This window comes from Folsomia candida, unplaced genomic scaffold, assembly GCF_002217175.1.
Source record: "Folsomia candida strain VU population unplaced genomic scaffold, ASM221717v1 Fcan01_Sc004, whole genome shotgun sequence".
Classification (NCBI taxonomy): Eukaryota; Metazoa; Arthropoda; class Collembola; order Entomobryomorpha; family Isotomidae; genus Folsomia; species Folsomia candida.
Window position 1 is genome coordinate 2,829,071 of NW_019091196.1, and position 24,776 is coordinate 2,853,846.

General features: G+C 36.6%; 2 protein-coding genes across 2 annotated transcripts; both read left to right on the forward strand.

Annotated features, from left to right (window-relative positions):
- The first annotated feature begins 813 nt into the window (after window positions 1-813).
- LOC118435252 lies at window positions 814-16,204 on the forward strand. The gene is made up of 10 exons (XM_035850964.1): window positions 814-1,240; window positions 1,812-2,346; window positions 4,431-4,722; window positions 7,857-8,189; window positions 9,241-9,396; window positions 10,071-10,569; window positions 10,854-12,074; window positions 12,394-13,781; window positions 14,137-14,595; window positions 16,100-16,204. The coding sequence occupies exons 1-10, from the start codon at window positions 814-816 to the stop codon at window positions 16,187-16,189; spliced, it is 5,400 nt and encodes a 1,799-aa protein (XP_035706857.1). The 3' UTR covers window positions 16,190-16,204.
- Window positions 16,205-17,738: 1,534 nt separating this feature from the next.
- On the forward strand, window positions 17,739-19,682 carry LOC118435439 (probable endochitinase). The gene is made up of 4 exons (XM_035851500.1): window positions 17,739-18,227; window positions 18,527-18,628; window positions 18,708-18,938; window positions 19,446-19,682. Exons 1-4 carry the CDS (start codon window positions 17,774-17,776, stop codon window positions 19,574-19,576), a joined length of 918 nt encoding a protein of 305 aa, XP_035707393.1. The 5' UTR covers window positions 17,739-17,773; the 3' UTR covers window positions 19,577-19,682.
- Window positions 19,683-24,776: the final 5,094 nt, after the last annotated feature.

The window sequence follows — 24,776 nt, forward strand, 5'->3', positions numbered from 1 at the left end:
TCCAATGTGAACTTGGGGAATTTTTTTTTCAGCTGGGGGAACATGTACTTTTATGTAATATGTTCCATTCCATAGGTTTGTTTGATGCAATTTGAAAATTATGTTCAACGGACGAATTGAAAATTTTAAATTTTTATGATACATCTATGCTTTGAAATTGTGTTAAGAAACGCAACTTGTAAGGAATAGACAGATATGGATGTATTTATTTTCAACTTTTTGTTTAATGACGACAGCTTTGTGTGCGTGTCCTTATAAATAGATCATAAAAATTTCAAAAATATTTTTTTATATATGTATTTGTAGATTTGCAGACTTGCTATGTTGAAAATACGTAAATCTTTTATATATTTTTTTTTACAAAATAAGTATTTTATATTTCATAACCACAAACAATAAACATTTTGGGAAAATTCATATTTTTATGATTTTCTGTACATTTAATATTTTACTGTTTTTTTTTAAATCAAATACATTTCATCCATTTTTCGCATGCATATCCTCCCTCTAGTGATCTGTATGGAGAAAATTCACATGCACACACATACCAATTGGTATGCTATTCATACATATTTGTACATACATAAATCTAATCCCCACCAATTGAAATTTTGAAATTTTTACCCAGTACAAACCACAATATGCAAAAAAATAAAATTATGAAGAATTCTTCCGCACCTACACCTGGTAACAAAAGCTGATAAAACTCATCCCAACTCCAGCCTGTATTTCACTCTTACACAAACAATCATTCGAGTAGGACGACTAATCTACATAATTTGCGAATTTCGTCAACTTATTAACCCAGAAAAAATGCCCTTCGTGGAAGAACTTCCGGTAGTCGTGCCCGCCCTAGATGACGAAGCTTCACCCAATTTCAGCCTCCTTTCCGGTTGGGACTGTCGATCATCGGTGGCCGTGGTTTTGCCAGAAGTGCTCGGAAATTTTGACAAAATTCCCACCGTTGAGCAGAACTTTCCCGTGCAAACGTTAGACTACGAACTGAAACACATAAAGGACACGACGACGAAGAGGATGACGCTCTCGGTCGGACTTGGCCTCGAGATGAAGACATTTTTCGGTTTGGTGATCAACGTGGGGAAAGCGCAGTATAAGACGGAACACCAGACGGAGCTGGTGAAGGAACATTTGCAAATTTACTACTACCGGGAGGACAACGTTAAGAGGATTTTGCTCACGGAGGAAGCAAGGCAGACATATAGCGAGATTTGGGATGAAGGCATGTGACAACTTTGACTTTCTTAATTTATACATATGTACATACGCAAATTATTAAATTGTATAAAATATACTCAAAATAGAGGATTGTATAGCGCGAAATTTCATATCCTCGATTTTACTCAACCGGAAATATAGTTTACACAATTTTATAATGGAGGTCCCCCAGCGTTTGCTCTCAGATTTTGACCAAACTAGTGTCAATTAAATTAAATGCCGAATTAAATAAAATGAAATTTGCAAAAGACACGATCTCCCAATAAACACGTTTGGCATAGATATTTGCATCCGAAGAGGAGAAAACGCACCCCCAAAAGCCGATAAATTTTACACTTTCCAAATTTACTGCGCGTTTTCTCCACTTCCGATGCAAATATCTCTGCCCAACGTGCCCAGTGGGAGATCGTGCCGTTTGTAAATTTCATACTAATTATATTTGTCATCGATTGACTCTAGTATGCTCAAAATCTGAGAACATATGCTGGGAGACCTCTATTATTTGTTAGAGGGTGTATTTCAACTATTTTCAACTAAAGCTTTTTAAGTACTAAATTCTAAACATGCTTGCACAGGTCAAAATCGGTCCGCAAGTGCGACCCACGTCGTCACAGAGGTCACTTTGGGAGCCCATTTTGTCGCCGACATCACCATCGAGACCTCCAAATCTACCAAGCTCAACAACAGGACAGCATCTGGCCTGGGTTCGTTGGTAATTGGGCCAATAAGTAGTGCCGTAGAGGCGGGGCTGTCGACCCTATGTAAATCGCCCCCGGACAAGGTGGACATTCAAATCAACGCGGAATCGTCACATTTTCCTGGGTCAAAGAAATTCGAAAGTGTCGACGAGGTTTTTGCATTTATTAAAAATGGAATTGCTGAAGGCAAGCCGGTGAAATATTTCTGCGTCCCAATTTCGCAATTCTTCCACGAAGCAAGGTTGACCCTGGAGGTGCTAACGTACCGCATAATTGGGAACCACCTTCTCCAACCGCTCTTCCAAATGATAGAAACGCTAAACGATTACAAATCTGGGGAATACATTAGGAAAAGGATTATGCATGCGGATCCAAGATTTAAGCTCATTTTGGAAGACCCCTATTCCCAGAGGTACTTACATAAATAGTGTTGCAGATGACTTGCCGACCCGTTGAGTCGGCCAAAAAATGATACTTTTAATTTTTTTTATTTCATTGGAATTTATACTCTAAATTTCTGGGAGTTCAAAAAAAAGCTTACAATTTTAATTTTGAAAATCTTCAACGTATTTAGAACTTATGTGCATGACTCCACGTGCAATTGTGCATGGGGTAATAACGGGCATTACCGTGCATCTGCAGTAATGAGAATTCTCATTCTCGTTCTCATTGAGTGATAAGTTTAAACTTAGACTGCCCGTACTATATAGTGGCGATGGGGAACTTTGACCAAAAAACGGTCAAAAAATGAATCTAAAAGTCTCAAATTTTGGTATAATATGTTAAATACATCTGACGTAATATATCCGCAAACAAAGGAGACTTTAATCCGTTATCCACTTTGTATTTAGTCTTTTTAGTCACGTCCGCCAATTTAGCCGTCCGGAGGACTTTGCAACTTCATTGCTAATTTTTTCCCACCGGAACCGAAATTTTTTTAAAATGTCGACTGTTTCACAAAGCATGGAGTATTACTGCTTACATAGAGTCCAAAATGTATCGAGGGGGCGAAGATAAGGGACATTTGGAAGGTTTCCATTTTTGAAAAGTCAAACTGCCATCAAATCACCATGCATTTTGACGCCAGTCAAATCGGAAATTTCGTGAGAAATTTTTAACAACATTTTAATTTCTCTTAGGTTTTCACTTGAGAGATATATTTGCCATGAAAAAATCCCTTCCCGGAGTTTCTGGCACGGTTTTAAGGACGTAGGACTCGTCGTCATTGACCAATTTGTTTGGTAAAATTTTATTTTTAAGTTTGGGAGGTCTTGTGTTTACCATTTGTTCTCGACCTTCCGTATGTTTTTGTGCAGATATTTTTGCACACAATTTGACCCACAATTAATGGGCCTTAACATGATAAAAGTAGTTTGGATTTATCTTTAACACTTCGGCCGTATCAGGCATGGACGTGGAGCAACATTTCCCAAAAATGAATTCAATCGTTTTTAACTTTTAAGGGGTCATTATGATGGTTTTTCCTCATGGTGCGTTTTTGAAGTTGACATTTTCGGATTCTACACAATTTTTTATGTATGTCTTAATTTTTGCACGCCCACGCCCTTGACTGTTGAAATGTAGTCGAGCTTTCCACGAGTCTTTGTAAACCAAATTCTGGTACTTACAAAAAACTCGTTTCGCGAGTTCGTCGCTTTGAAATGGCGTACGAAATTTTTCTTTCAATGAAAACTTATGAAATTTTTGGGGTGCAGTATCAGATGTATTTAACATATTATACCAAAATTTGAGACTTTTAGAATCATGTTATGACCATTTGCAGGTGAAAGTTTCCCATCGCCACTATATAGTACGGGCTCTCTATCACTCAGAAACAAACTATTACCAGTGCGGTAACAAGCTATTACAAAATTAATACCGGTGGAGTATACATACATAAATAGATATGTGACTCTACCAGATTTTTAACAATATATGAAAAATTCAACCAACCAGTGATACAAGTTTTATTTAATTTACTCCTCATTTGGTGGATTGGATGGGGGTGGGGGTGGATTTAGGTGGGGGTGGGGGTGGATTTGGGTGGGGGTGGGGGTGGATTTGATGGGGGTGGGGGTGGATTTACGTGGGGGTGGGGTGGATTTGGGTGGGGGTGGGGGTGGTTTTATAAATGCCGAGATTTTGCTACTTTTTGAAAGAGGAGATCTCAAGGATAAGAAGTCTTCAGAAAAATTGGAACTGGGTTAAAAAACTCAAAGCTTTTAAATTAAATTTTAGAGAATTTTAAAATTTAAAATTCTGAACAACTAATTTGTAGTAAGTTTTTTAAGCCATTTTGATGAGTCTCGATTTTTCTGAAGGTTTTTAAATTTGGGATCTCGTCCTTCAAATAGCGTCAAAATCTGGAGTGTATATATTTTTTAAATTGGCAACTCCTAGCTCTACAAACGTGTCAGCCAGAATTTTAAAATAAATTCCCTAGAGCTGATAAATGATTAAAAATGTGCTGTTTTTGACAATGAGACTTTTTTTCAGGGTTTCTTGGGGAAAGACATCCAATCCGCCGTATCAGCTGGACGATATTCCCAGAGTTATAGAAATACTATCGGCCGCATTTGGCGTGAATGTGGGTGGAGGAAATTCCGCATTTTTCTGGTATAGCCGTCTCGCTTCCCAGATGGCCAAACCGGTCGCACTTCCTCTCGCGAAAGATAACATTGTCGACGTGAAATCCTTAATCGATCACGTGTGGAGCAATTGGAATTACGTGACCCTGTTTGAGAACTTTATCGCGGTGAAAGACTTCCTTCAAGGGGATGAAGTCCAGGTAAAATAAACCGGCTTTGGCATACACCCCACCAACCTTCCAGGGTGTAATTTGCCAAAATTTTCCAAACAAATGACACCTACTTTTTATGATCGCAATGGGCGTACTCACGACAAGGTCATATTTCGCATAGTAAATTAGTAACTCATTTAGAAAACTTGCGAAGTTCAAAATATTTGTGACATGAGGAGATTCGCAAAACATGACTTCGTAAATCTACTGATGAACGCCTACTTTGATATTGTTTTCATGAATTTCTATAATTTCTCTCGCTGGTGATGGTGAGAATGGATTTGCGAAAGAATTTTACGAAAATATGCCCAATTTGCTGGGTAAATTTGCGAAACAAGTCTGATGGTTTCCAGCAAAATTTTTGCTAAATCTCGCAGATTTCGCAAGTTGTTGCTACGGTCAAGTTTCGAGATATGCAAAAGTTGACGTGAATACGATCTCTATTTTGTTGACGTACACACTTTACAAATCTCGGCGAATCGCCTGAATAATTCGTTGAATTATTTATCCATTAAACATACCTAATAACCTTTACTTCATAAATACATACCTACTTCGATATTAAGTAGTTTCATCTCATTATTAAAAAAATGTCGAGATATATTACATAAATGAAATTTGAGTAATTTTAACGCCAGATGAAAAATTTCGGGAAACACACTCTAAAAAACATTTACCCTAGCCAGTGTAAAACCTTGCACGAGCAGGAACTAAAAGTGATCCTGCTCTGAGCAGGGAATATCGACTAAAAGTGATAAAAGGTAACCAAGTTCGCCTGTATAAGGTACAGGGGTAGACCCGTACCAGATGCATGTACTAGATGCATGCCTGAGCTGGGTAGTGTTCAACCCTGAGTAGGGTTGAGTTCAACTCTACATTGGGTAAACTTATCCCCGCTACCGGGTTACTACTTTATTGGTATATGGGTTAGATCAACCCTTGCCGTAGTTGTAATCAATTATCCGCATTTCATAAATTCAATTAATTGACATTTTATTTATTTATTTTTATTCATTACACATCATTTAAACAATGGAATAAAACAAATTAAAACAAAACATGTTAAAACATGTTGAATTAAAAATAGCATGAGAAATATATCTGAAATATCATGGTAAAAATAGAACGACATAGGAAGCACAGATTAACCTGGCTGGAACTAATCTTGCTGATGACCTTCCATAATTTTGCTCGGTGTCTTACACTAGGAATTAAGGGGATGAGGTCATCTTTCTGCAGCAACAGCAGTTCTTCATAATCGATATAATTATCTAAAAAGTTTAATTTTTAATTATATCTTTTTACAAGTATTATGATGATTCATGTTATACTCACCTTTAAATTTGTCGACATATTTATGCAGCTCGAACTGTTGCAGCAAACGCTCGACTTCCATGAAACTTATTTTAATTAAGCTTTTAAAAATTAAAAAATTTTGTTGAAATTTTGTTTAATCAAAGTTAAATAATTAAAATAATGGACTTAAAAAACTGAACTGAACACAGTTCGCTCAAGAGGGAATGATGTGTTGCCGGTTGAAAAGCCAAGTAACACAAAGAACCTTGCCCGCCCATTATTTTTAACTCCACTTAGGGTAATGTCAACCCTGAGTGGGACATATTAAACACCGATCAGATGTAATTTCATATATGTGGCATTTATTGCCGTTACCTTACTACGGGTTAACTACTTAGTTCTGTACGATACTAGTTTTACTTCGGACAGAGTAATCTAGAATCTAACTATTTCTGGGTAACGCAGATTTTTAACAGTGCATGAAAATCTAAAAAGTGTCAATTAGATTGTAGTCCTGTTCCATAATAATTTTTTAATGATTTAACAAATGGTTTTGCAAGACTTACACAGTTAACAAAATCTGAATGAGTGAATCGTCTTACTAAAAAAACATATAGAGATGATATTCACGCTGGCCTTGGTAACATTGTAAAATCCGTAAATTGTTTACATTTACAAATTTTGACAAAATAAACCGTCGCAAACGCGCATACGGAAGTAGCTTCAGACGTACTTCACCCCAAACGGTCCCACCACAACTCGGGAACACTTAATTTCACTCTATTTCACCTATAGATTAATTTTTTGTAAAAATCTCATTTTGCCCCGACCACACCCCCTGGCGACGAGGGGGTGTGGCACAACTCCGGAACACATAATTTTACTCTATTTCACCTATAGATTAAATTGCACTAAAAATCTCATTTTGCCCCAACCACACCCGCTGGCGCCGAAGGGGTGCGGCAAAATCGGGGAAACACTCAATTTCACTTAATTTCACTTAATTTCATTTAATTTCACTCAATTTCACTTAATTTTACCCATATAATAAATTGCACTAAAAATCTCATTTTGCCCCAACCACACCCCCTGGGGCCGAGGGGGTGTGGCACAATCGGGGAAGCACTTAATTTCACTTAATTTCACTTAATTTCATTTAATTTCACTCAATTTCACCTAATTTTACCCATAGATTAAATTGCACTAAAAATCTCATTTTGCCCCAACCACACCCCCTGGCGCCGAGGGGGTGTGGCACAACTCCGGAACACATAATTTTACTCTATTTCACCTATAGATTAAATTGCACTAAAAATCTCATTTTGCCCCGACCACACCCCCTGTCGCCAAAGGGGGTGTGGTCCGGTTGCCCCCAAAAGTTGATAGGATCCTCCCCCTGGGGTATTATGTATGATGGCGAAAACCGATTTCGATTATCTCGATCCGTTCTCCTGATATCCTGCTGACAGACAGACAGACAGACAGACAAAGTCTTCACATAAAGTAGCTGAAGCTACTTAATAAAATCCCGCCTTTGATTTGAGTAAGTTATACAATTTTGTAAGCCAATTTCCCTCCGAATATTTGTATTTTTTTAAAGTTTGAAAAATTATTTAACAACATTTAACAATTTTATGTTTTTTGTTAAGATGAAATTTTAAAAAAATCCTAGCTTAGGTTTAACGCGAGTTTGACAATTTTGAAAAATTCGTAATTTATTAAGCAGTTGTACTGACAGATATAGAGTAGTTGTTATGTTTTTTGGAAAATTTTTTCTAATTACAACCTTCTGGACGGTGCACTTAATTTTACCTGGTGATGTCAAGGGAAAGTACGTTTTCTGCTTCCCAACCAACGCCCCCCTGGGAACCCCGCAGGGGAAAGAAGTCATAAAAATGTTGAGGATGCGTAATAACCTCGGAGTATCAAATGTCTGGATCGTGGCGGATTTCGACTTTTTGCTCAGTGACGCTCCGTTCTTAATCGTTTTCCTGGATGGGAAAGCAATCGGGCAGTGTTACGATTATTTAGACCTGCTCGAACTTGAAGCTGCATTTGGACCAGAAGTTACGCAAATAGATTTGTCGAATTGGGTAGAATTCAGCAATTTTCGTGGGAGACGAGCACCCTATATGAACGAGGTGGACATAATTTTTAAGGTAGGAGTTCATGACGCAAGACCAAATCAGTATATATTTTTAATTATTTCTCCGCTCTGGTAATTTATTTCAAATTCTGGACAAAAAATTGTAGAGCAGGAAGTTGCCAATTAAAAAAATATGCACTCTTAATTTTGGCAGTTTTTGAAGGAGTAGATTTGTAGTTGATGAATCCTTCAGAAAAAATTGGAACTCATTGAAACTCGCTTACATTAATCTTTTTAAGGGTCAGATCAGGGCATTCTTAACAACAAAAAACATACAAAATATCAATGCATTTTCTGCATAAAATCTTGTCTTACTGGGCGCTTCAACCTACGCTCATGTAACACTTTTTAAAATTTGTATAAATTTTATTAGACACATTATGAGTGTAGTAAATTACTCGTGATACACTCACTAACCAAGAAAATGTCAAAATTATTCGAATTTAAATGTATTTTTAAGTTTTAAAATGCATTTGAAGGAAAATGCTGCATATTCCAATTATTCCAGTGATTACTCGCGATAGTCATAACCCCCAAGTACCTAACAAACATATCTGAAAGTATAAATTAGTCATACCGGGGGTGCATTGAGCAGCCCCAATTGGCTAAACCTCTTGGTTGTTATGTAGGTAAAATAAATTAAACGGGGCACAAAAGTTCCGACTTGGGCTAAAAATTAAGTTGTTGCTAACCTCAGCTTATTTATATTTTTTATTGCAAATAATTGCTTTGATCTGACCCTTAAGCTCAACAAATCAACATAATATATTTTTAATCGTTTCACTGGGAACTTACTTTAAAATTCTGGGTCATAAATTTGCAGTGAGTTGATTAATATAATGCGGTGAGGTTTTTAAGCCAGTTTCGACGAGTTCAAATTTTTCTGAAAGTTTCTTAAACTTGAGATCTCCTCCTTCAAAAATTGCATAAATCTGGAGTTTACATATTTACATCGATCTGCTCTACAAATTTGTCGTCCAAAATTGTAAAATAAATTCCCCGACGGGAGTAATGAGAAATGATTTTCGCGATGAGTCATCGAGTCCTACGTTAATTTTCAGCAGGTCAATCAGAATGCAAAAGAGAGGAAAGAGTTACACATTGATGAAGATATATTGACTCGGATAGAAAATGCGGTATCACTTTGTTCCGCCTTTATGCAACCGGAAGATAGAATTATTTCCGTCTTGAGTGCCATATTTGGCATGTTCATCGTCCAGGTAATTGTTGTAATCCGCCTAATTTCTTAAAAAAGTTACGATTTATGAAGACTTATGATAGTTATTATTTTATTTTGTTTATTAATTAAGTACTAGTAAACTATTATATTAAACAATTTAAATTTTATATGTAAAATGTATCCGTTAAACGTCATTTGTGAGCATTTCGAAATGTCTGGCTTCACAAAAGTAATATTTAGGTTCTTCCCGTTTTTCTTCGAAGATGAGAAAATTTCGAAATTTATTTTTACATGCCGTTCAGAAGTTTTATTGAAAATTTATAAACTTTGCAAACCTATTTTCATCTTTTAATTCTTTTAAAAGGTTACGATTTAAGGAAATTTATGATAGTAAATTTATTTTTTATTTTTTATTTATTAAATCTTTTAAGTTCTTAAATTCAATTTAATTCATGTTTTTACAGTACCCAACCCACCAGTCCTCTTTTAATTTTTAAAAAAGTTACGATTTATGAAAACTTATGATAGTAAATTTATTTTTAATTTTTTTGATTAAATGTTTTAAGGTTTTAAATTCAGTTTAATTTTACAGTACCCACCCGTCCTCTTTAATTTTTTAAAAAAGTTACGATTTATGAAAATTAATGGTAGTAAATTGCTTTACTTTATTAAATGTTTTAAGTTTTTAAGTTAAACTTAATTCATGTTTTCCAGTATCCCCCGATCCTGGCCCCGCTGGAGGATGCCGGTTGGTCCTTGGCGGAATCCAGGTTTATAAATGATCCACCCCTTACCAAAGAGTTAACGGACGGATTAATCCACACCTTCGAAACGCTCCTCCTGCACCTGTCGCCTAATTTGATACAGATTTCCGCCCTGATGAACACGGTCCAAAGTTGTGTCGAGGATTTAGAGTCGGACGCTGACCTTCATTTTACGTGCCATAACATAATCGTAGACATGATAAGTGCTGGTTCGTTGGGTTACGTAAATGAGATCGATCCCGAAATTGGGAGAACTTTGAAAGCAAAACTCAAGCATAAGGATGACCAAACAGCGTTGGAGAGGTGGACCGAGAGTGTAAGAATTATCAGGGAGGAGCTCCTATTCAAAGAAAAAGTTCGTGGGGAACATGAAATGGTTAGGATTTTGCAAGATGTTCTAACTCTGATGGGGCAGTTAGTCTTTGAAGAAGAGTCGGATGAATATGAAGGTGAGGGAACGTGCGTATATTATGTTGTTAAAAACGGCTTTTTAGACCACTCACTTGGCAAAGCAATTTAGAAATTTGTACAATAATTTCCGCATATGATTAGGCCAAGTGTGTACTCATTGCTTCCAATAATTTCAAAAAATAAAATTGCAAAAGTACATTATTAGCTGGCTGCGTAAACCAAGTACTTTAGAATGCCCGGTCCCAGAAAAGTGCGAGTATTCCGTCCGGACACCGGACGCCACTTTTTGATGACGTAATATATTTTTGGTGACCCTCCGCAGATGAAGACGAGAAAAGAGTTACTGAGGAGGATGTCACCCTAGAAATTGTGACTCGACACGTCCTCCTCCTCCCGTGGACGTCGGGGCAACGACAGGAAATCGAGCAACACATGAGGGACAAACTTATCCCAAAGGTTTTCGAAAGATTGTCTCATCTCCAGTATCGCGAATGGTGGAATGAAGCACACGAACTCTTCTATGGAATGGAAAGTAGCACGGATTATGGTACCTTGGGCGCCATTCTAAACCAGCTGGACATGAAGGCATGGTCGGACGACCAGTATGCCAGTGTTTGGCAGAACGAGGTGTTTGCATCTTGGGTTTATGATGGCTTAGACAACCCCACTTTTCTAGAAGGTGCGAAAACTGTCCTTATCCGGGACGACGGCTCAATCCCAAAATATATTCCGGTCCCGATCGAGAAAAAATTGAGGTCACTCTTGGACCCACCGGAGGAGGAGGGGGAAAATGAGACGGCAATACCGACCGATCCACTCCACCCGAAGGAATGGAGTACTATAGAGGATGCGCTGAGCGTGTTACAGATCGCGGTCGCGCTTCCCATTGAGTTTCCCTCTGTCGAATTGATGCAGCTGTTGAGGAGGAATTTAAGAACGAAGGAAGAAATATATGACGGTTTTAGGAAGGCGGGCACCTTATTTTATTGGGACACGGGGAACCAATGGTTCAAAGAGCCTTGGGATTTGAAACTGGCGAGGAAAGCGGTGCTACAAATAATGAAATCTGTGCAGGATGAAGAAGATCTTTTAGTCAAACCAATACCAATTGGGCCCATTGACCAAAATTTGGAATTGATCGCCTTGGTCGAATTCATGACACTCCAATCTGCCCACGTGGCGACGTGTCACCTTCAAAAGAGACGGAATTTCAGTAACCTCCAATGGAACGCTGTATGGAAGGGTAACAAAGAGTACAAGAAAATTATGACAGCATTTCTATCCTTGACCGACAAAGAAGTTGAAACTACTTCTACCGCAATTTATGGACATCTTGACGAATTATTACTTCAATTGGTGGAAGAGGAATGCAACCACCTAATTCAACGCGTCAAGATGTTGTGGAAGAAAATGGTAACACTGGATGAGAGTAAGGATGAGATGAGGAAACAAATAAGAGAAATTCGAAGCCTTATTGGAAAACGTGCCCTCCTAGGCAAACATTTCTATAGGGAAATATTCAAAATTCCGGAAATTACAAGAGGTGGGTAAAATAATTATGAAAATTGGACCTCGTTTTACTCCGGGCTTGCATTTCCGGAATTGTAACACCCACAAAAAAAACAAAAGTCTAGGTTTAGAAGACAGCAGTCAAACGAAAATGTAGGTTTTGTGAAGAAATTCATTTTTTATCCGTCAAAATACTTTTATTTTTCAATTCGTGAAAACGATTTGCTTTGACAACAATATTTACAATTCAGATTTTCGTCCTCTTGTGGGTGTAACAGCACAGAAAGGAAAACCCTGAGTACAAAGGAGCTCATAATATTACATTTTGACTGAAATTTCCCATGTCTCCGCAGAATTAGAAGGGGGCCCTCTCCAAAGTAGTCTTAACAAACTAGTATCAGAATTTGGGAACGGCTACAGTCTCGAATTTGTCGACAGGTATCGTCGTCACGTAAATCACGTCCTCATGGACATCATAAGTCAATCGAATATAGGGGATTTGAAAGTTTTTGTACTTGGCATTGCTGGCGATGGGGGTAAGAATGCCCTAAAAAATGGTCTACTTCCTCCATCTGGTGCTCGACATGAAAATAGCTATCCCTTAAGTGACCACGCAACCTTAACCTTGTGGAGACTCCCGCCACACGAAATGAACAATTCATCTTGGTATGACGCCTTCTTAATTATCGAGATAGACGACATGTTTCTAACCGAAGTTACTCCTGAACATGAGCGAATTATGACGTCGGTCCTTCTCGACGTCGCCGACCTCACAGTTTTCTACTCGTATAAGATCAGAGACGAAATATTAATCGAAATGGAGTCAGCCCTTTGCCACTCTTGGTCTACTTCCGGTCAGGATAAAGCAATGACCGATGTAATACTTGCTTCTTCACATGGTGACCTTGACCTGGTAAAAACTTCACAGCGGTTCACCACGTTTGAGAAAGCCGTGCAAGATAACAGATTTCTCCTCGGGAGGCGGAAGGACGGTTCGATAGCTAAAATCTTAACAAGATTTGAAGAAAATAGAGCAATATTTCCTGTCGCAGAAACCATTTCGGAAACATTTGACCCCCAAGATGTCCAAATCCTTTACGAAGAAGTTATCAAGACAAGTAAAGAAATTGCAGCATCGAACTGTAACAAGTTGCAAACTTTGACCTCAGCCCTGACAAAATTACAGACATGTTGGACATCTTTAATATACCCACCAACGCCCCTGATTTCCCATGCCGACGTGTCTTCCTACTTGTTATACGCGTCCGAAACGTTGATAGATTTTGACAGGGTGAGAACTTCCTTGGAAATCGCGTCCATCCAACATGCTCTTGACTGTCGGAAATATCTGGCAGAAAGACATCCTACAGTTCGTAGTAATTACAGCGACACGTTAGAAACCATCAAAGGGCACATCCTCGCGGCGGGAAATTTGAACGCTTGCAAGCCTATTGCTCACAAGGAAGGGAGTCCGTGCAGTTTCTGTTTATCTGCAGCCAGAGAGTGGACCACATTCTCCGCGAAGCATGACAAATTTTCGAAGGATAATTACACAAAATACGTCGCCATGTTGACCAAGGTGCAATTCTCTCGGTTGTACAGATTACTCAAATCCGTCGAGATTAAGCAACTACGCGGTATTACGGAGGAATTTGAAATGGTGTATAAAAAGTTACTCCCGCAGTGGGATAGATCCTTGGATACGTTAAAATTCGCGGAAATGGTGGTCCAAGAGTTTAAGGTAGGGCTTGACGAGTCATCGTTAAAATTCGTATTTTATAATCATTTTTTCTATGGAAATTTATTTTAAATTTTGAACGACAAATTTGCAGGGAGTAAGTTGATTGATATACTGATATTGATAGTTAGCGGTGAATGTTTTAACTTATTTTCGATTAGTTCCAATTTTTATGAAGGCTTCTTAAACTCGAGATCTACTCCTCCAAAAACTGTCATAATCTTAAGTGTATATTTTTAAAAAAAGAGGCAACTCCCTGCTCTACAAATTTGTCGTCCAGAATTTTAAAATAATTGCAATTTCCATATGCGAGAAATGATTACAAATTATTTGATTTTAATGAGTTCTACATGTTAAGGGGGTCATGGGAGACGGGGACGCGGTCGTTTCACCAATCCGACTTGTGGAATTTGACGTAACTCAGGCATATCCGCAGTCGCCCCAATTATTGGAGCAGTTTATGAAGTATGGAAACGATCCGAGTAATAAGTTTCCTGACCTGTGTGCCTTGAAAAATGGGGTGGAAATCAAGGCAAAACTTCAAAACGTTGCAGAAACGATAAGATCAGAAACGAGTTATGAGTATGGTGCGGAATACAACTACTTTTATGAGATCGGATTCGCGAGAAAATGCAGGGATAAAGTGGAAACAATATTTTTCGAGTATGAGACAAGATTTTTGGAACTGATAAGCGACGAGATGCGATGGAGTGGCCATTTGTACTGCTTGAAAACAGTGTTAAGTAAAATGAACGGGTTGATTAGGTCGGAAAGTTTGGTGGAATGTGTGACACGAGTTGAGGCAATTTTGCTAAAGGTAATTAATAATTAGAGGGCGGATATGTATTTATTTCCGACTGGTGACTGTTTCGTTTCATGACGACAGTTTGGAAAACTTGGTGGGTTTGTTGCATAACTCGGTGGGTTAGATTTTTTATTTATTCCCGGGAAACGGGGGGAAAGAAAATCCTGGAAAACATGCACGGGCCTTAAAATGCCTTAAAATTTCCTAACAATTATCGAAAATTCCTTAAAAATTCCCTGGAAAACTCTCCATGCCTGTAAAAAACGAACCTTGAAAATGCTCGAAAATTCCCGGAATCTTTCCTCGCTTTCCCCGCAAACGCTTTTGCACATTTGCACCCAAATCGAACCCACGCATAAATCTTATGCATCGTAAAAATGTAAAAATGTGTATGTGTTAATATATATTATTTCTAAGTTTTCAGACATGAATACTTATAAATATTACGGCTATTATTTGAAAAATGCGCAAATTTTTCTAGGATCTTGTTTTTCAAAAAATATGTACATTTTTCTGAGGTGAGAAAAGTAACCAAGGGCTACCCTCACGACAGAAAAGCACATGGTTACGGCGAAGCCAAGGTATGCTTTCAAGACAGGGTCCTAAAACTTCCGCCACGGCCACAGCTCGAACGGTTGCATTTATTGAAAAATTGTTGAAACAAAAAAATCAGACAATTATGAAATCTAGTGTCTTTTCATCTTTCTCGTTACGAAAGTCTAATATTGCAAGAATTTTAGGACCTTTGAAACTTTAAAATGAACCGGAAATTCAATTTTGCCATACAATGATCATGCCCGACATTGATTTTATTGTCCGGGCGCTGACCACGCATCATTTGAGATACGTTCGAGAAAAATCGGTTGGAAAATGAGAAACTTTTGATGGTGGTATCTGAAGCCATTTACGCTGCTTAAAAGACTATTCATAACTGCACCTATCTGGTTGCTATTGGTGACCAACGAAAAAATTCCCACGCAAAAACCAGAAAATAAAACTACATTTAAAAAACAGCATTCTTCGGTGAGGGTGCGACTAAAAACTTTAAAACAAGAGTATTGAGCTAATTTTAAAATTTAATATTTGCCAACTTTTGCCTCACCGTGGGCATTATTTAAATACAAAATCAATTTGGGCCCACGGTGAGGCAAAATTTGGCAAATATTAAATTTTAAAATTAGCTCAATACTCTTGTTTTAAAGTTTTTAGTCGCACCCTCACCGAAGAATGCTGTTTTTTAAATGTAGTTTTATATAAATATTTCAACGATACGAGACGATTTTTTCCTCGGAGTAATTTTACTATGAGAACCCCAGAGCAATATGTTTGAAAATATAAATTTTTAATGTTTTTTCGTACATATACCTATTTCGGCGCAAATATTTCGGCGTTTTTCCTAAATATAATATATACTTCGGCGGTTTTTCATAAATGCATATCCGCTCTTTGATAATTACATAATTAATGACTTGAATAATTTATAATTTGCATTAAATAATGTTTTTTTTATATTTAGGAAATTGTGCGTCGATTGGGAAATATAATTGGTCCAGCTAATCGTGACAATGGTCTAGTGGGGAAACATCGACAATATATCATTTCATAAAAACTTGTAATTGGGCCTTTAATGACTTAATTAAAAGAAATAGAATGCCAATAATTCTTGACATTCAATTTATTTATTATGATTATCGAGTTTTTTCATATTTGCACAAAATAGTAACTATTTTGAAAATATATATGTGCATGTATGTATGTATGTTGTGCATACAAATATGTATGTTGCACGGGTTTTCACTATTCACGTCACCTTCGTAACTGTGGTAGGCATCATAAGCAGATTCGGCACACAGCATAAATTTACGGGATTTACGAAAATTCGATGATTACAAAGCTTCCAAAATATACGCAAGATTAACCGAAATATACACAAAATATACGCAAAATTATTAAGACTATAAATTTACGAATATTTTTTGCAAATCCACAGTTACGAGTTAATACCCACATTATTAAGGGGTGAAACCCCTTTATAAGATCGATATGTCCGTCCGTCTGTCCGTCTGTCTGTCCGTCTGTCCGTGCGATAACTCAAGAACGGTTTAACGTATTGACTTGAAATTTTGAACATAAATACTTCATATAAAAACAAAGGTCAAGTTCGAAGATGGACCCTGAAGGTCACTCCCTTCAAGGTCAAAAGGTCACGAAATGTCATTTAAAAGTCAAATCGCATATATGTATATCAATTTGACAGGAAATTTAACCCCGAATTCAATGGTCACATCCATTTTGACCTCAGAGGTCATCTAAAGGTCACTTAGAGGTCACTGAAAGGTCACTAAACGTTATATCTGATACATATGTCAATCTGAACTGAAATTTAACCCCGAATTCAATGTTGACCTCTGTTTTGACCTCAAAGGTCACTGAAAGGTCACTAAACGTTATATCTGATACATATGTCAATCTGAACTGAAGTTTAACCCCGAATTCAATGGTGACATTCATTTTGACCTCAAAGAACAAGAATTTGTTAAATGACTCTTTGTTAACTGTTAACTGACACCATATGTTAAATTTGATACATATGTCACCTCACAAATGTTATAAAGTTCTCGGTTTCACCCCTTCGTTACATGCGTTTAACGGTTTATTTACTGACAATGGGGATCCAATCCAATCCATTCATGTTCAACCCAGCTTATGTTTTGAGTTTGAAGGAGAAACTCTTTAGAAACAAAATTTAGCCTGGGATTTGCGCAGATTCGAAAAATTCAGTAAGTTTTGGGCTCCGCAAGTTTGATAAAACGGGCAACTGCTTCCGTACAGATTCCGTTCGAAAACCTAGTTTTCGCGAACGTGCGGCGCCCAAAACTTGCTGAATTTTCGCATCTGCCACACTAAATTTTATTTCTAATGAGTCCCTCTTACGAACTAACATGGCTAAAAAATCCGGGTTGAACATGGTTTGCGTCTCCATTGTAAGTAGTTGCTATCGACAGTTATTATATACATTTAATCTAAATCAAGCTAGATACAAATTACGTTCCAGATAACTCGTTTAATTGATACTGAATCTGATAAACATAGATAAAATATAAATACACGTATACTATCGATTCGGTTGAGCAGTCCTTATCCAGATTTTGACACTCCAGAATCTTTCACAATTATCAAGTCCATAATCATGGTGAAAATCAACCCTTGCTTTTTTGTATTTCTCGTCTTCGTGACAACGCCTCTCGTCTTTTCCTGTGACCATATGGGTCTCGGCCAAATACCTGTTGGCCGTTTTCTCAACAGCGTTGAAGACGTTCAAACCTGGGAAGCATGTTGTGACTCGTGCACGGATAACATCGATTGTACTGCGTTCTTGTTCTATGATAATGATACTTGCAACCATTGGGAACATACTGGATGGTTTAATGCGAATGAGTATTTCTTTCACCCGGGCGAGGCAAAGGAGGCTGTGACCACAACCACGCCGACAACAATAGAACCCACGGATGAAACTACGGAGGATGTCATGGAACAAACGTCGGATGAAACGACGCCACAAACAAGCACGCAAACAACGTCATTAACAAGTTCGCCTACGACGCCACTAACAAGTGCTCCTACGACGCCACAAACTACGACGAGTAAGACCACAACTTCTATACCTGTTCACATTCATTCATTCAATAGCGAATTAATAAATTGTTAATTTATTATTCAGTAAAGTTATGAATAATGAGTGAATAATTTCTTCAAAATTTTTGAATGAATTTTTCCCAATTTTTAAATTGAATGAATTTTGAATGAAGGAACATATTTTGAACAGTTGTTCATTTATGATTCAATAAAGTAATGAATAATTTGTTCGAAATTTTTGAAAAAAACTAATATTTTCGAATTTTTAGATTTAATGAATTTTGAATGAAGACATTTTTTTGAACAGCTATTACGACTACTCCATCCACTACGACCACTGTATTGACCTCGACCAGCTCGAGTAACCCATGTCAAGGTGAAGCAGACTATACCTATGTCCCGCATCCATGTAAGAATAAAAACCGGAATGCTGATTGTCATTCACAAATTAAAGGGAAAATAAATAAGTTATTTTTGCTCGTATGTAGACGACTGCTCCAAATATTTAATCTGCGTGGGAAACGAGGGGATAGAACGTGATTGTGCTGATTCCCTGCATTTTGATTCAATCACGCTAACTTGCACTTTCCCAGAGTTGGCGACCTGCCTCGTAACATCGACCACGACAGCAGAGACGACAACGATGGTAATCAGCAGCAGTACTGGTGGTAGCGTTGTGGAATGTCCGGCGGAAGGTGTTTGGAATATACCACATGAAAGTATGTAGGTTTCATGTAAATACTGAGGTAATTCACTTTAGACTTCGTAACCACGTAAACTTCCGAAATTTACGAACTTTTGACGAAACTTATAGGAACGTCTTGAAGCTAATTTTTTCTTACGAAGTTATAAACCCTTACGGTGGTGATGAAGGGCATGTTTTTCGTTCGTAAACTAATCTTCAAAACTTAAGTGGTCACAGAGTTACGAAGCCTAGCGTGAATTACCTCATTGACACAGTTCACAATAGTGATTTTTACTCTGATTCTAATTGTCAGCCGAAAAACGTGGCGAAAGTCGATCGAAATTCAGGTTTCGTGAATCTATAACATTTTTTTCCACCCCGACTAATTCTTCGAACTGAGGAATATTCAAGTTCTATGTTTCAAAATCTTATGGTATGCAAAAGTTGAGAGTTAGAATCATAGTAAAAGTTGCTATTTCGAAAGGTGTCTAATATGAATTTCAATATATTATGCATGTTTGTACATAATATTATTTTTTAGCTGACTGTAGGAAATATTATGTATGCGTTAATGGGACCCCATACGAACAAAACTGTGCAGAAGGATTACTGTTTGATGTAATTTCTAGCACGTGTACTTTTCCGTCAATTGCAAAATGTAACGACGTGTAGGACAGATTCAACCATCAGTCTGTAAAAATGCGGTGTTAAATTTAGAAAAGTTATTTATCAAGTTAAGTAAGTCTATTAATTTCACTCAAATTTGGGTCAAACCTACATATTTAACAGATAGTTATACTGCAAAAAATCTGGTAGAGTCGTACCGGTATTGATTTGGTAATAACTTCATACCGGATTGGTTGTAGTAATTTTAAATGTTTATAATATTCGTAAAAAATAATTAAATAACGTTATAAACATACAAAATGCACAATAATTTCAATTTTTTTATTCGTCATGAACATAAAATATTCACATCCGAAATTTTGCATAAAATAATTTTTCTTAATATATATAATTTCTCAGATTGGTTTATCACTAATTTATTTTTTAATTTTGAACATATCACTGAAAATTATGTAAAAATCGCAAAACCTTATTTAATTAATACACAATTTTATTACACTTATTATTGTATTTGATAAGATGTTATCATCATAACTAATCATTTAGAAAAAAAACTTAGCGTACAATTTGATTACTTATTACCGTGTTTGATAAGATGTTAACAATATCAACTTAACATCATCACTTATCATTTATCATTTGGTAGGAAACAATGGTATAAAGTGTGCTAAATGTGTGTATAATAATTCGTCCCTGTTGGAGGGATGTTAAACTGGGTGTGGTCGTTAATGATGACGGTATAATCTGGGGGGTCAGGGGTCATCAGGTCCACGGTGGTTGTACCTTCACCAAACTTGTCTCCTGGAACGGATACACTAATAACGTTCAGCCCAAAATATGTGACATCTCATTAGTTTTTATTCTCTCGGTCAAGATGGATAATTTTTTTCATGAAAAAAATTGATTAAAAATTAAATTTAAATTGTATATCAATTTAATTTTGGGTATGAATTCCCATAAAATATTGAAAATGAAGCGATTGAAAGAATTCAAGCCATTTGCATCAATTTGTAACTTGTGTAATCTAAAATAAATGTATAAAGTATGGCAAATTTCAAAAAATTTCAAATTTTGACAGGTTATTTTAAACCAGATTTTATATTTTAAGTGTTCTTCTAACTTGACAAAATTCATACAAAGTTACAAAGTAAAATGTGAATTGTATATTGTACAATTAATATATAAAATAATTAATTAATTAAATTAATTATTTACTTGTAAAAATTTACGAAATATATTTAGGAAAATATGTATACAACACAAAATCGCAAAATTTCACACAAATTATTTCAATTTATTGTAATTTTTCACCTGCACTGAAACTATAGGTAGGACTCCGTTGCACGATGGAGGCACAGCTTCGCTCATTCCAGATCTCATCGCTTTAAATTAAATAGACAAACAAATAATTAATTGCAAATTAAAATTCACACTGAGGCGATTCACGCAGTCATTGATAACTTCGTAAAATCGGCAAGTTAAAAAATCATTTTCCAAACTTTTCAAAGTTTTCAAAAATTTATAAGCTAATTTTCCTTCGAATTATGAGTAACACTTCGTAAAAGTTTGTAAGTTTGCGAATCACTATAAATGTGTATATACCCTGGTAACAAAATTGCCATTATGACGCTCTACGCCTGTCAAGTTTCGGTAACGACTTATTACCGAAAAACAATTTCCGTTAAACTCAACAGGAGACTCTCCTGGAGAGTGCGAAAAGTTTCGTGTAAATTTATGCAACCGCTCGGTGGTAAATCATAACTGTTGACAGTGACATTTTTGTTACCAACTTTTTATAAAATATTTACTTACCTTTGAGCAAGCCTGGCTAATTGTCTTCGTCTGGCCGCCATCTTTCTGAGGCAACAAATTACAAGGAACGCGACAATTGGAAATATTACGATGGACGAAATTATCGGCACGACCACGATCTGGGGATCAACTGAAAATACAAAAAAAAATGATTATAACAATTCACCCGTGGGAATTAGTGCGAGTACAAATATACAAATGTGGCAATACACGAAGCCCTTGGTAATATTGTAAAATCCGTAAATTTTGTAAAATATTGCACAAATCTTAGTGAGGTAGTCATCAATCATACCTGTATATACAAAATTAGATTGCAGAATTCTTTCTCCTTATATGAAAAATATTTTTGAAAGATAATTTTTGATAAATTTTTGATAATGAAAATTTCCTTGATTTTGTCTTATTTCGGAAAAAAATAATCATTAGAACTGTGGGGATTTGACGCCGTTAGCGGTTTTATTATTATTTATGAATGAATAATTCAACTTATTGAATGAATGAATTCGTATTATTTAAATGAGTTTGTGCGTAAATGAGTTTACTATTATAAAAGGATTTGTGAATGGACTTATCAATGAATGAATCTGTGAGTATTTAAATGAGTTCATAGTAAACTCATTTACTCACAAACTCATTTACATACTACAAATTCATTCACTCCTCAATTAATTAATTTTTTCAATCACAAATAACGACAAAACTAGTAACGGCGTCAAATCCTCACGTTAATAATTATTTTTTCAAGAATAAAACAAAATTAAGGATATAATTTTTCGTAATTTTTCTTCGTAATTTTTTCCGGTATTAGGCAGTTGCTCCGGTATTAGGCAGTCACTAACAAGAAGAAATCCCATGACCTGAGTAAGCTTACAAAAATTTGTATCCTAATTTTTCTTGGAAATGTGACTAAAATTTTGTAAAATGATTTTACAGAATTTACGAATTTTACAATGTTACAATCTTTAAAATTTCCTAAAACTTCGACACCGATTTTTATACGCTCACTGCACAAGACTTAATTATTTTGGGCATGATTCATCGAATCCTACGTAAGTTTTACCTACAAACAGATGAATTTATGAAAAACACAATCTCATTTGGAACTAAATCTAAATATTTAGTTGTCATTGACATGCATGCCATAAATTTGCATAATACATGAGTTTTTGGTTACGTAATCCATCTCATGCCAAATACCCCTCCTGCTGTGTTTGTCTCGCCGGTGTCTGGTCGTGCATTCCGTTATGAAATGCAGATCTGCACAAATGGAAGGATGACAAGACAAATGTGCACACTTTATTTGGCAAGCAAACTTCTGTTCACGACACACGACACCCACGCCGGTTTGTTTATGATCCGAGTGAAAGCAGTGTCCTGCTGACTTTAAATCACATATTTATTCGGATTTCGGTGGCAACGTTGACTTTATTTTCACCCGGCTTATAAATACTTCATTATTCAAATTGAAGTGACAGTCGATAATTCTATGTCGAACCCAGGTCTGGTTACACTCTTATAAATCGGGTTTAGTCAGGCAGGTATTGATTTTTCTGTATTAAAGTTGGTACCGCTTGGTATTAAAATTATGTATACCGGTCTGTAAAAATTTGCTACCGATATGGTAAACCTGTAATATCGAGCTACTACACTCTTAGGCATCTGGTATTGAATCATTGCGATTCATTACCGGACGGAGTACATATATGACTCTACCAGCATCGGTAATATCGATTGTTACGGGGTAGTAATGTTGTGGTAATGAAATCGCTACAGCTCAGAATTAAACTATAACCAATCCGGTATTGAATTATTACCAAATTAATACCAGTACCGAGTACATATGTGACTCTACCGGATGCTTTACAGTGTACATATTCGGTATTAAATATACGTAGCAATACCACTTTGGTCGAGTCATATATGAATACGGCTTGGTATTATTTTAATACTGGATTTTTAAGAGTGTATATTCTGTATTGGTATTGATCCGGTAGTAGCTTCTTACCGGATTGGTAGTAGTTTGTTTCTAGACGTGTGCGAGACGTGGTGGTGTGAGGTTGCTCTCTCTCCGACTCTCTTACTTGACTACAGAAGTGGGCGTATTTAGTTAATTTATTTAATTAATTACGAAAAGAATTACTATTTTGGAATTTTAGAAATGTTATCTTGTCGATCATATACTACTAAATAGTGACATGTGAAATTGTTAAACAACTTTGTTACAAAATATTGGACACGAAACTTATATTTTGGTGAGAAATGTATCCCATGAAAAGCTGCGTTGAGTATTTTTACATGAATCTTTGTAATTGTAATAGAACGTCATTGTTATAATTGTTGCATTGTGACGAAGTATTATTGTACGTTGTATTATGTCAATCTTCCCTGGCTGCCACTCAACCAAACTGCAGTGAATTTTAGGGTGTGGCGGGGATAGGGACGCCTTGCCTTCCGCACCTCGACCTAGAGGGGACGCTCAAAGGGTCATCCGTTGGGAACCATCGGGTCTCTGGGGACGCCCGGTCGCACCCATGGAACCTGACATCCATCATTTCTTTCGGTTGCTGGGGGTGGTCCATTACCATGATTACTATATTGGGATTCTGACCTCACCATGCCTGGAATGTTAAACCTGACACCGTCTGCATTTTTGCTCATTGTACTCGTACAACGAATTACAAACGACCGAACTGCTCTCGTTTTGAGAATTAAGCATTGTATGTATTTAGCCTGTATTGGGATATGCCGAGTGCGACTTGTGGATGATGCCCACAACTGGATACTTACTTTACTTGATTATGTATTTTTGCAAAACGTGATTTGTACTGACATTATGAGCAACTTCGCACCACGACAAAAATTTGCTGAGAATATGAATTGCACTTTTGGTATTTTAAAGCACACGTCTCCGGTTACGATGTTAGATATTACGTTGTAATGTTATAACATATTAAGATCTGTAACTGTAGGAAATTTGTCATGTAAACTGTAATGGTAATCATCTTGCTATGTAACTTGAACAGAATGTTAAAACCTGTCAAATTGGTTAGTTAATTCATGAATCGAAATTCTTAATATCTGTTGTTTTTGAAAAATTGGAATTTGATTTGTAACCAGTTTTACTGTTAAATGATGTAAAAATTTTTGTCGTGCTCTATGGGCCGGTTGGCCTGAATGAGTGCTGAAATAAAGCAATACAATTTTTTTAGTAGTTTGTTTCTTAGTGGTAAATTTTTGATTACTGCAACATTACTGAACAGTGATGTACGTTATTACAAGTACCGGTAGTCACACTACTCTGTACTGGTATTGACTTGGTAATAACTTCTTACCGGACTGGCAGTAGTTTGTTTCTGAGTGGTAAACTTTACATTACCACAACATTACTAAAAGGTAGTGCAAATTACCAGTGCCGGTAGAGTCACCTATGGAC